The sequence below is a fragment of the Tachypleus tridentatus genome, chromosome 6 (genome assembly GCF_004210375.1).
Source record: "Tachypleus tridentatus isolate NWPU-2018 chromosome 6, ASM421037v1, whole genome shotgun sequence".
NCBI classification, from domain to species: domain Eukaryota; kingdom Metazoa; phylum Arthropoda; class Merostomata; order Xiphosura; family Limulidae; genus Tachypleus; species Tachypleus tridentatus.
The window spans coordinates 85,705,724-85,718,778 of NC_134830.1; the positions used below are offsets into that span (position 1 = coordinate 85,705,724).

The 13,055-nt window shown below is 31.0% G+C and overlaps 1 protein-coding gene across 9 annotated transcripts in view; it reads left to right on the top strand.

Annotated features, from left to right (window-relative positions):
• Positions 1–13,055, top strand: part of LOC143252951 (uncharacterized) — a 120,850-nt gene that overhangs the window by 27,643 nt on the left and 80,152 nt on the right. For 6 of the 9 annotated variants that reach the window (XM_076505890.1, XM_076505887.1, XM_076505889.1 and 3 more), the window contains 2 exons: positions 10,325–10,453; positions 11,713–12,047. In XM_076505890.1, coding sequence (XP_076362005.1) covers positions 10,325–10,453; positions 11,713–12,047 — 464 coding nt within the window. Of the gene's footprint in view, positions 1–503; positions 577–10,324; positions 10,454–11,712; positions 12,048–13,055 lie in introns of those variants that run through there. The other 3 variants (XM_076505895.1, XM_076505894.1, XM_076505886.1) reach the window with 2 other exon arrangements.

The window sequence follows — 13,055 nt, forward strand, 5'->3', positions numbered from 1 at the left end:
CACAACATTGTAGGAACTTTCAATGGCTACCATTTTTGTCTGAGTAGTCAATCTCTGGTTCTGGGCAGCAGGCAAATGAGTTTATTTTGATGGTTTGTCCATTGGCTCTGCACAGCATGAGACTACTCCTCCATGTATTACTTCTAGTTGGAGAGGAATATCAGTGCTCCTCACCTCATAATTCACCAACATCACCATTTGGTGCCCACTGTCTCACCTTGGTGAGTTAGCTTCTGTTGACAGATTTTATTTACCAACAGCACATACATTCTCTCCTTGGTGTTTTCTAGCAGCTTTGATAAGAACTGCATTGGGTAACTCTAGCTGCTAAAATCTGAGAGTCCTCTGCAGGCCACTTCATACAGTCTCAAAATTGCAAGATGTAACACCTCCCCAGTCATCTATGCTTTTCGTGTAGAGATTGATCCTCAATGGGGAAGTGCCTAAATGGCTCTTTGGGTTTATAGGACATCAGTAGATCAGCTGTAAAGATATGGAAGTCATGGACCTTTGCAGCAATGTCCAAGAAAGGACCCAACAATCATCTCTGTTCAGTGAATGATTATTCTGTTGTTGGTAAGTCCTAGTTTTTTTTCTTAAAAGTGTATATGTTTGTACTAGATTCAAATTCATAACACTTGTTAATCATTGCATTATTCTAAAATATTCTATTTTTACTTGAACTGTTTGGGTTTAAAAAAAAACATAAATTTGGATTACTTTAGTTTTTAAGCATATTTTGTAAAACTTTTGTGTTTAACCATAGAAAACAATTTGCCACAATTTTTTTTTTTTTTTTTTTTTAATACAGATAATCTAGACATTCTCTACTTGGTGAATGAATCGCTAACGTTGACTAAATACCACCACCACATTGGTTGTCATTATTTTTGTTTTTAAAAGATGCAGTAACACTACACTGAATTTCAGTAATTCAGATAGCTTATTAATTAAATAATGAAAATATATTTTACTATCACTATAAGGGTAGTAATGTTTCAATTTAAAATCTATCATGATTGCAGTAAGTAATGTAGCCTGTTAACCTGTTTGTTTATGAACATTGTTTCAGAAGACAAACATAAAAATATTTAAGGTTTTAATCATCAGGATATTTTAGTCTTATACTGTATGTACTGAATTGCAAATTACGCTAATTTTATGTGATCAGGTAGCATTTATTTGGTTTCATGAACATGATAAAAATCCCTCATTTACAAACTTTGCAACTGTATAACATTATTTTACATCTGTTAAAAAGGAGATTTCAACTGACTAAATAACAAGAAAAATTAAGCCTCAAGTAGTAGCTTGTTATGTGATGTGTGTATATTATCTTGATAAATTATTTATACTTGAAGAAGACATATTCTTTACTGTGTTAAATTATTAACAGTTTTTGTTACTCATTCAACTTGTCTCTGAACTGCTTAAGCCAGGCCTTGACAAATCCTGAGTGCCAGGTATCCATAGCAACTAAAAATTTCATTGTGGAGCATAGTATTTTCTGCATTTTATTCATGTGAAGTTCTGTGCTAAATAAAACTTGAATTTCGGATAGTTCTGCACCCTTTGAAGTCCAGAACTATTTTTGCATTTTTTGTGTCATAAATCAAATTTTTGTTTTTTCTATGAGTTTAATAGTAGACTCAGCATTTCAGGCTTTTTCAGGAATAAAGCACTGTGGTTAAACAACATATTGCTAATTTTCCATCATTTTGTTTTTCTTCTTTCTCTCAATTCAACCAATCACTACAGGTTTAGACTTGTAGGACCAGAGGCAGTTCAGGCAAAATATCAAGTGGTTGTTGATATCGTGATTGTTAGCATGCACTCGTGAAAATAAATTAATATGCAGTTACGACAGAAAGTGTTTGTACCCCTGCGTTGTGAGTAGTTTTTTCCTCATAACTTAAGTATCATGATTAGGATAATGAAAGTATAGTATATTATAAATATTATACTAACACACATCTACATACATTTTTATGTAAATTGAATGACAAATAAACTGTTTATAAACAAATAACTAAGCATAGGAGGGGCAGAAAGTGCTTGTGCATCTAATTTAATGGTCAGTTGTGCAACCTTTCAAGTGAATTATTTGGTGCAGTCTTTCCTCATAGCCCTCCATGATTATTTGACAGTACTTGACTGGTATTTTCTTCCATTCTTCTTTACAGAAGGCCTCCAACTCTTGCAAATTTTTCAGATGACGCTGATGAACCCTGGTCTTCAACTCATGCCAAACGTTTTCAATTGGGTTGAGATCGGATGACTGAGATGGCCACTCCAGAATGCTTATATGGTTTGTCTGCAACCAGGATTGCACATATTTCGATGTGTGCTTAAGGTCATTGTTGTGCTGGAAGATCCAACAACACTCAAGCCGCAAGTTCTGAGCATCATTCATGATATAAGTGCCTAATATATCAACATACTCTTCTTTTTTCATGATTCCGTTGACGCGGTGAAGGCTGTCTACACCAGAAGAGCTGAAGGAACCCCATAGCATGATTGAGCCACCTCCGTGTTTAACTGTAGGGACGGTGTTTGTTGGAAGATTTCATTCCACATTCTTATGGAAAATATTATGAACGTCATTGTGGCCGAAAAGCTCGATTTTTACTTTTGTCTGACCAAAAAATACTCCTCCAATAGGTAAAGGGTTTATCTACATGCTTTCTTGCATACCTCAATCTTGTTTCTAAATGAACAGACTTTAAATATGGAGTTCTACAAGGACAGCATGCTTTGAACCCAGAAGAGCATATGTTAGTAACTGTGGAGGTGCTTACTTCAACCCCAGTTTTACTTACCAGTTTCTGTATGTCATTATGTGTTAAACGAGGGTTCCTACTAACTTCTCTGAGAACCTTCCTTTTGGTTCTCTCTGGAATTTTGGTGGGGTGTCCGGAACGAGAGAGGTTAGCAGTTGATCCTGTAAGCTTAAACTTGGCAATTATGATTTGAACAGTAAATTTCGGCACATTAAGTTGTGTAGCAATACTGGAAAGAGATACATGAGACTGGCATTTTACAATAATTCAATGTTTTAAATCACTGGAGTGTTGTTTCCTGTTCTCCATGATGACCAAGCAGATGACGACGGAGACGGTGCTAAATTACTGGAAGTAAATATTTTGCTGGCTAAATTCCAATAATTATAAACCCACTGTCTTGTTCTGGAATGGTATAATGTAGTTTATTTGCCAAACTGAAAATTTTTATGGGAATATCAGTTATTTTACATGTTCTGAAATGTACGAACACTTTCTGCTCCTCTTATTTTTGGTTATTTGTTTATAAACAGTTTTTTCATTTAATTTACATAAAAATATATGCAGATGTGTGTTAGTATAATATTTATAATATATAATATATGTCTATTAGCCTAATCATGATACTTTTTAAGTTATGAGCAAAAAACTACCCAGGACGCAGGGGTGCAAACACTTTGTCGTAACTGTACATTGATACTTCATTTGTGCTGGTCCAGAGAAAGCAAAAAATAATTGATGACTTATAAGTGTATCTTATTACTAAATATTTAATCTAAATGAAATTTTTCAATACATTTAAGGTTTTTAATTTTAAATTAGTCATTTTACTGTTGTTTAATCACATTATAAAAAAGAAAAAGTCTTCATAGTCATAATCATAAAAGCCAAGTGTTGATTGCTTAATTAGTCAGTCACACTCAATTTCTCAGTTTTGTGAGTTACACGAGTCCAATTCTACTTTTCTCTTATAATACTTCCTACTCCGATTGCATTTTCCCATTTAAGTTGAATTAAATTGTTCAAATGGGCATAAATAGCTTTAAATTTAAACACTTTCTTAAATAAACATGGAAATGCATTTACACCCTATCAGTTCTGTAAAAAAATGTCAAAAAGTAGTACAAATCTATAGAAAATATTATGAAAAGGTCTTTATTAAAACAGACTGAAGATACCAATTATCTGTAGGGAAGAGGACAATTCATAATTGGTCAGTACCCCAACACAACCTAAATGTGCATGTATGGTTAAAGGACTCTTGCCATGCAGCTTAGAAAAGAGGATTACTACTGAAGTTGAGTGAAATATTGTGTATTTTGTGTATTTTTAATTACTAATCAAATAAAGTTAACTAAACTACATATATTTTGTATTCATGTTTTAACAACTGAAAATAGAAGTAGCAAAGCTGTGCTTGAACTGGCTGACTTGCGATTTGAATACATGCCAGATACTGCACCCAGAAATCTTGGATATCATACAACTCCTAAACTTTTGCAATCAAAATTAATTTGTGAACAACATTTTGCCAAGTATTGAAATGCCAGAATTATTTTTGGGAAAAGAAAAAAACCAAGGATAATCAAGGATTGCAGATAATGGAGGTGTGATAATCAAGGCACTAGTATAGCCCCCATTTCATAGTACAAACAGTAGTGATATCAGGTTAGGCACCCTTGGCTTCTAGATCTGAAAATATTTATTAAGGCTTAGTTTAAGCTTACTTTATCTCAAGTTATTGGAAGCCTTTTTTAGTGAAGAAACTATCTATAGCTTTCTAAGATATCACTTAACATACAAATAGTTTCACAATTCATAAAAAAAACTAAAAACTGAAAGGAACATTTAAAAAACCACAAACTCTTAGGCCTGAATATTTCTTGTACTGTCATGTCATTTTCTAATTTTTGTTCCATTTTGCTATATTTAAACTTTCTTTATAACTGTTTTCAAAGATCTGTTTCATTAGTAAATGATCAGATCACTTGATGTAGCACAATAACAAGATCTAAGGGAGTAACTTGGAAATTGAGAAATGGATAATATATTCTTAAGGTGTGATAGGTTCTTAGCAAAATGTTTTTCTTTAGGATAGTTAGAAAGATTCTAAAAACAAATCATGTGGGTTGTTTTGTTTACAGCCAAATCTCTTTGCAGCTGTGCAGAAACAAAAATATAAAATTTCTTTTTTCCATATGCTGCAGTAAGTAATTGTCATGAAATGACAAAATAACAATTTAAAGTGATAGAAATAGGTAAAGTAATATACAGAATTGACTTTGAAATTTGTCTCAAAAATACCAAATGATGAAAAAATATAAAAATTAAGAAGTCGTGTATTCAGATTTTAGACACAATAATTTAGAACTAAGTTGCATATTTATCCTAAAATTTATGCATGAAATTGTAATATACAATGCAAACACAGTGTTTAACATTTATAAATGATAAAAGATTTATCCATTCATCATTTATTTCATGCAACAGGACTGTGTATACTTTTTCATAGCTTCTTATTCCAACTATCTGTTTTGTTTTATGTATTTATAAGGGACAGTATTTTAAGTTATTTTTCATATTAAAACTTTTGATTGTCATGACTTCATCTTTTAAAATATGAAAACTAGTAGGAAATGAATAAGAATAAAACTGGAAGGTTTATTCAGATAGTATATTATTGTGTTAAAAAATAAAATTTAACTTTTTCACAGGAGCTGCAGTAATGTTTCATCTTTAAAATGATGGCTTAATTACAGTTACCTTTTTAAACGTTAGCTGTGTTAATAATGTAACCAAATATTCAACATTTTTCACATGAAAGAAGGGAACTCCTCATACTAATTTAGTATTTCAGATGAATTAGTTTTTGATTATGAGGTAAGAAAGTGATATAAATTTGTAAAAGCCAAAAAAGTGTTAATATATTCAACAAATGATTAGCTTGACAGTTTTAGAGCTTATATTTTTATTTTTAGTAATATGATTCATATGAAAATAGTCATAAACAAACATCCAAAGTGTTTAATGACATTTAAATAGCTATAATTATTTATAAATAGCATATAGTTCAGCAAACATAATGGGGCAAGTACTAACATAGCCATCCCATTGTATACCCTAACCTTATGTTTCATAGATAACTGAAATACATAAATTTTACAAGATCAAATTTGATCAACAAAGAAGCAAAAAATACAGTCAAGGTGGTCAAAATTTCTTTGTGAGCCTATCAGAACAAAAATAATTCATGAAATGAAATTTTTTACATATTCATAGAATAATTATTGGAAAAAAAAAAGTTACATTAACTTCTAACATAGAAAAGCCATTGCGTTTTGGTAACAGTGTTCCAACAATAACTCTTACATCATGCTGCTTAGTAACAAAAATATAACGTAATATTATTGTTAGCTTATGTACGGAAAGTATAAAATGAAACTCGTAGTAACAAAACTAAAAAACTATTTGTTGATTACTTAATTTTGAGTCTCTCTATGTTGATTAAAGGTTTTTATTTATATTAAAAATACTGATGATGTAACAGAAAAATAGCTTAGTTCAGAAATGAAATTGAATCTTTTTACTTTCATGATAAGTTCTAAGCATTTGGCTCTAGACTATGTGAGCCCAAGCTGTGTGCCTACTTTAGACTTATTACAGTTACAAGGTTTCATGGCTCCTTTTCCCCTTGTAACTAAAATCATAATGGGCAGACAGTAATTGAACCATTCAATTTGGATAAATGCATTTTGGCTTTTACGACTCCTATTTTGAGAAATCAAGCATGACATGATACAGTGGCCTTTTATATAGGTTAGATGATATTTGGAAAAAGACAAGAAAACAGGGTGTTTATATTAATTTTTTTTTTTTTTAAGTTATTGCATATATAGTCAAAGCACTTACATTTTTACTTCAGACATTAGTGAAATGAAAACATTCATGAGATTTCTGATTTCTAAACAGTGACAAAATCAACTGTCTGATAGGTGTATGAAGAGTTTCAGGTGGATTAAGTAATACTAATTTGAGGAAAACAATTTGCTGAAATCTGTACACACTGATAACATCTGAAAAAAAAGCCAGAGCATGAATATTTATTATGGCATTGATTAGTTGAAATTCATATTGTTGTATTAGCTTAGAAATAATCGGTTATTGACTGAAAACTTAACTGGATTCTTTAGATACTAATGTGTTGGTTTTAGGAAACTTCAAATAAGTTTTTATACTAATTAATTGACCAGATAAAAACATTAACATCTAATGTTTTTTGATACTATATGGTATAGTAAAGAGTATCTGACTTTTTTTTTAATTATTAATTTCTGACAGAAAAATGGAGAAAGAGGTTTTGTACTGTCCAAACTCATCCCCTAGATCCATGCTTGCTTATACAACATTAAACAATACAGTTATTAACTTCATATAAAAACAGGACTAGGGTGTTAACCTCTAAATCCATCCACTCCTGCTTATAAAACAGTAGATAATAAAGTTAAACAGTTATGAATTAGAAATATAAAAACACCTCTATTTAGCAATTAAGTAGTAAGAGGATTGGCAGTACTGATGTTTGACAATGTTTCTGTTGGCTGCATTCAATTTGAGCTGTTCAGTATTGGTGTCAACACTGTACTGTGTGTGCCATCCAGAGAAGGCACATCCTAAACAGGGTAAACTCCAGCAGAAAATTGTTGGCCCTGTGCTGTAGAAAATAGCCTTGGATATTGCTAGTGCTTTTCTAAAGACAGGATGATGTAAACTGTGTTTACGTAAACCCATCACTTCATGAAGTGTGCAAAGGTTTATCTATTGGCCAGTGTTTTAGCACAGTCCAAAGTTAGTGCATTGGCTGAGCATTGGATATTTTGGTTCATAGCACCAGAAGAGATTCATGTGGATGAGAGAGCTAGTTTCACCAGTTAGCAGTTCACTGAGTTGTGTAAAGCATTGGATGTGGTGAAGATGTGTATATAATTTAAAGGCAATGTGTCTTTACTACTAGTGTACGTAATCACATATTTGGGGTAGATGTATGTGGCAGTATTTGTGTATAAATGATTGTGTGTGATCTTCATGAGTGTATGAACATTACTTAGTCATTCATAAGTGAATAACACAAATAGATTAATTATACCACATCTGTTAAGCAACATATAAATAGAAGTAAAGGATGTACCTGAATGTCATGCTTATTATCAGGTTAACTGTGATTACTGACCTGTAAGGTGTTATTTGAGGATAGAATGCACATGTTATTTTAGGTAATGCTTTTAAGAAAGTTTTTCTATTTTCACATTAAAATATTCAGCAGGTGAAGAATTTTCATGGAAGGATTAAAGTAAGAAAGTTCACATAACATCTCAAGAAAATTTTTCCTGAATTTGTTTCACAAAGAATTGTACAAGATATTTTAATTGGATCAAATTGAAGTGGGTGTAAAATTATCAGTAGTAAATGAAATTTATGGAAGGTAACTTGGATATCATACTTAGTTTGTGATTTTGTTATGCAGTTTGAATTATTTTATTGAAACAGTTTTGTGAATTTTTTTGACATTGTTTTTGTATAACATACTGTTAAAGATGCATGAAAATTATGTTTTAAGTGTGCTGTAGTAAGTGGAAAATAGTACTTTTATAGTGGAACTTTGACCTGGCTGGTACTAAATTTGTATGTTGAAGAAACCCATAAATGGATTATAATGGTCAAAATTACAGGATAATGTCTGCTTGCAAAGTCAGTTTGTGTGTAGGAGCCAGTTTTGCATTCTTAACCTGATTCCTTCTCTACTGAAACTGTGCCATGCTTACAGAATGAAAATATAGTAGTGGGAGGAATGTGTTTGGGTCAGAGGGTAATTTGTGTTAACCATTGCAGAAAAATGACAATAGTGGGCATTACAACTAGATGTTGTCACTGGCTGAAGTATCAGGTGTAAGGGTTATAACTGAGCTGGGCTGATACAACCACAGATCAACTACAGCTAAATTTTGAAAAAGAAAAGATGAACATAAGAATAAGGTTGCAGCACTTCCATCAATTTTACTAAGATGTTTTGTGGATTGTTTAGTGACTTACAGTACATATATCCTCTTGCCCACTTCTCATTTTTTGTGAACTATATTCTTATCATATCTACCTTTGAAAATGTGTACCTAATATTACCACTAGAATATTTGTATTGTTATCAGTAATAATGTTTTTCTGAGCCTGAGGAGTTAAAAAGAGTGCTGGTATTACTGCTTCATATGTATGGTGACCTGTTTTTGTTTATTTGTTATTTAATACTAAGTAACTTAAAAATTTCATTCTGGGTTGTATCACTTGGATACAACTTGGATTACTGTCTACTATTGAAACGCTTCCTCTAGACTTAAGTTTAGGCCTATGAGTAACGTAATCATCAACCTGGAAGATGGAGGGTAAATTTTTGAGACTTATTTTGGCAAAAAAATAGTGTCTTAGAAACCAGGAAGTAATGATAATTGTTATCTCAAAAAAAATAGCATCTTTGCTGCTGGAAAATTTGGTAATTGTTATCTCAAGGATAAGCCTGAAATGGGAGAGATGTAGTATGTAGGCATTTCATATTTTTTGTACCTTCTTGTATTAATACAGTGTTTTGCATAAATGTATTAGTTATTCCAGGTGTTCAATTTTCTTTTGACATGTGGACAAGAAAGTTGTGAAGTTGCTTTCATTTTAGTTGCCTTTGTTGTTTGTCATTTTCTTTATTGCTTAAACTTGTAACTGACAAGAATGAAACTTCCTGTGTTGGAACTTAATTGACAAGAAATTGACTTAGTATGATTATTTTGCAAGTCTTCTCAGCTGCTTAAATCATTGAAGTCACAATTTCTTTGAACCTCTTTTAAATTTAAAAGCACAGTATTATAAAGATGTGGAAGCTGTAAGACCCTTCATGTATATCTAAGTCTGATCATAGAAATTTACTAGCAAGTTTGAGCTATTTTAAATGAAGAGTTTGGGGGCATCACAACTTGTGCATTATCCTTGTAGTTGGAAGGTTGTGAATTTCAAGCTTACTCATGCCTTTAGGCAAGATACTTTACCCCAACTCTTTTAGTTTACTCAGCTGTATAAAGGATACCAGTGGGTAACTGAAAATCAACCTGTGATGGTTTGGCATCATGTCTGGGGAAATATAGTTTTTGTCTACTTGTGCCATTGACATTGGAGTTCATTACTGGCTACAAAGAAAAAACTTGTTAGAAACAAGTGCCTCGACACTGGTAGAAGACAGGACATTTTTCACATACACACACAAAAAAAACATAGTCTGAAGTATGTAATTATCTATCTTTCAATTAAAGAAATCTTGCTTATTTTTCAGAAAAATATAATAAATTGCAGTGTAAAGAAACATTCAGAAAATCCGGTTCAGTATTTTCTCCTTAATCAATAGTATTTTGCAACTTTTTAGAAATAAATGCAAGTGTCAGTAATAAAATAACTGCAGTTTTAAAGTTATATCTATGGTAATGGTCTTTGTATTTTACATTTTTTATTTTTAGCAGATCTGTTGGAGTGTGGAAAGTGTGGAGCAGTTTTCAATAATATTCATTATTTCATTGATCACAAAACCTCAGCATGCAAATCATTAGAAGGTGCTATATCAACTGAAAGAGTTTCAAAATCTAGAGGTAAGATGAGATTATTTCTAGTGCTGTGATTACACTAATTCTGCCACTCTTACCTTATGTCTATTAATCATATATTATAAATGCTATTGTGTGGTAACCCAGTCAAGTACAACAGATCTTTATTTAAATCATATTAATACTTTTTACCATTGAATTGTCCAAGATACATAAAGTAAAATTGCATATACTAAGAGTAGCTGTTTTTATTGTGCAAGTCTCAGTTTCACACTGTACTTGTTGCACCCTGCTAGTAGTTTTACAATTATATGTATATAGATTAATTAGGCCTCTCATATCATACTTGGGATATGTATGCTGTTTTATTTTCATTTTTTTTTACTTTCTTTATACCAAAATGTGATTTCTATGATAGTTACCTAAGTGGTTTTAAATTAAATTTTACCAACATTTTGTAGTTAATATAAATAATTGTTAAAGAAGAAATAATTTTCAATATATGACATAATCTTCACAAAAAGGTGTTTTTTTTTAATACAAGTAAAATTATGAAATTAACAAGTTAGTGTTGTGGAAGTTTATCAAGTTATGTTGAAGTTTTATATACCCGGACATAAATATCTTTTGTTGAAATTCCTCTTTCTGGACAGGATTATAGTCAGTTTGTATAATGATTGTGTATGGATTTTAAAACTTAAAATAATCTTATGAAGCATGAAATGTTACTTTTTTATAACTTTTTTTTTCACTTTAATATTTTAGAAATTTTCTCAGGTTTTGTGAAACATTTGTGTACAATTGTGAACTGATTATTTGATTTGTATCATAAGCCTACATTGTAATAAATTAGGCACACACACCTGCAATTTCTTTTGACAGGTCAGTATAAAGAAGAAATAATTTAAACACGTCTTAGTTTGCTTGTGCTACGGGAATACAAAGAGCTTAAAAATAGGATGTAATTTTGTGGTTTCTTAAAAATGTAATTTAAATCTGTTATTTCACTGTGAGTTGACTAATTTTAAATGTCCTTTTTATTATGAACTGTTGAAAAAAAACATTTTTTGGCATCTAACTGATACCACTTTAAAATACATTTTTAAAAAAGGAAAGAGTTTAAAATATTTATAAAATCCAGTGTTAATGACTAGTTATTAATACTTAAATTGAGACTACTGAACAGAAGCATTTGTGTTTAAATATAGCTTTGAGAAGGTATTCTTATGTCATCATTTAGTTCATGTAATTTGTATGTATTATACACTATATATAGTAATACCTGTTTCCAAATGCTTGTGTAGGTCATTTATCCAGAGAATATAAAAAGAAATCTCCAAAGCTAAAGACTTCTAAATGGAAAACTAAAAGTTATACTTCAGCAGCTAAAACTAGATCAACTAAATCTGGCTTTTGTGGAAGAGTAGATAACACAGATGTACCACTGTGTAATCAGAAAGACCAGCAGCAATTGTCTGCTGGGAGACTGACCATTTCAAGCTCTAGTAACTCGGGTACCTCAACAAATGTAACCGTTTCCAAGAGAAAAGATACGGAAATATCCAATCTAAAAAGGGGTGCTTATAAAACAGGTTCATTATCTGATGAGTTGGTTGCTGCAACAAATAAAACCCTAAAGGTATGGGCCAATATTTTTACATTTTTTATTTAAAAACAAAAAAAAACTTTTTAAGTTATGAAATATCAACTTACCGATGGTAAATCAAAGATGAATAATACAGTTAGTGTAAAATAGTAACATTATGATAAACAGTTGATTAAGGTGTTGTTCAGCCTTGCTGTTGCATGGTTTTTTTTTTTTTTTTAATTAAGCATGTTATTGTTAATTTGGTCAGTTTTTGAGCTTTTCAATAAAGTATCTAGACTGAAATGAATTAGAAACGGTATGAGCTGAGCACTTTCAAAAAGTGCACATTTATTCTTCAGGGGCAAATTATTTTTTCATTATTTCCTTAAATTTTTATGCCCATAGATATCTTTTCTTCATTTCACATGTTTTATTAGGAGAAAAATGTGATAATTTGTAGAATTATGCTAATTTTAGCATTGGGAGAAAGTTTCAGACATGTAACTTACTGAATTTGATGTATTGCTAGCAATGTCAAAGAAACAATTTGAAAGCCTCAAAATGATTTATTTTCTGCCTAATATTTCTAAACATGAAGTAAAAAAAATCAATGACAAAATTATTTTTACTATGTTGATTTGTAGTACTCTATTCTATGATTTATTGCTTGGATGGATAGAACAGCTGCTTCTTACTAAGTAAAAAGGTGTATTAGAGTAAACAAAATAATTATTATTCCCATTAGTTATCTAATTAATTTTCTGGAAATCCGTTACTTTCAGTATAATGTTTTAAAAATTTTCATTAATTTTTACTATTTCTGCTAGACATGTTGTGCAGACATAGTAAAGAAAGGATAAATATAGTACAAATTTCTAACAAAAATAATGAGATTTAGAGCTTTACACATGAGGGTAAAAAAATCTAATATAGGGATAGAAATCTTGTAAGCATTGGTTTTTGAGTTTTCAGTGTCTTTTATATCTAACACTTGAAATTAGAGATTTTGTACCATGCCTGCAGGGCATGGGGGGATCATTAGACCTCCCACTTCGGAGA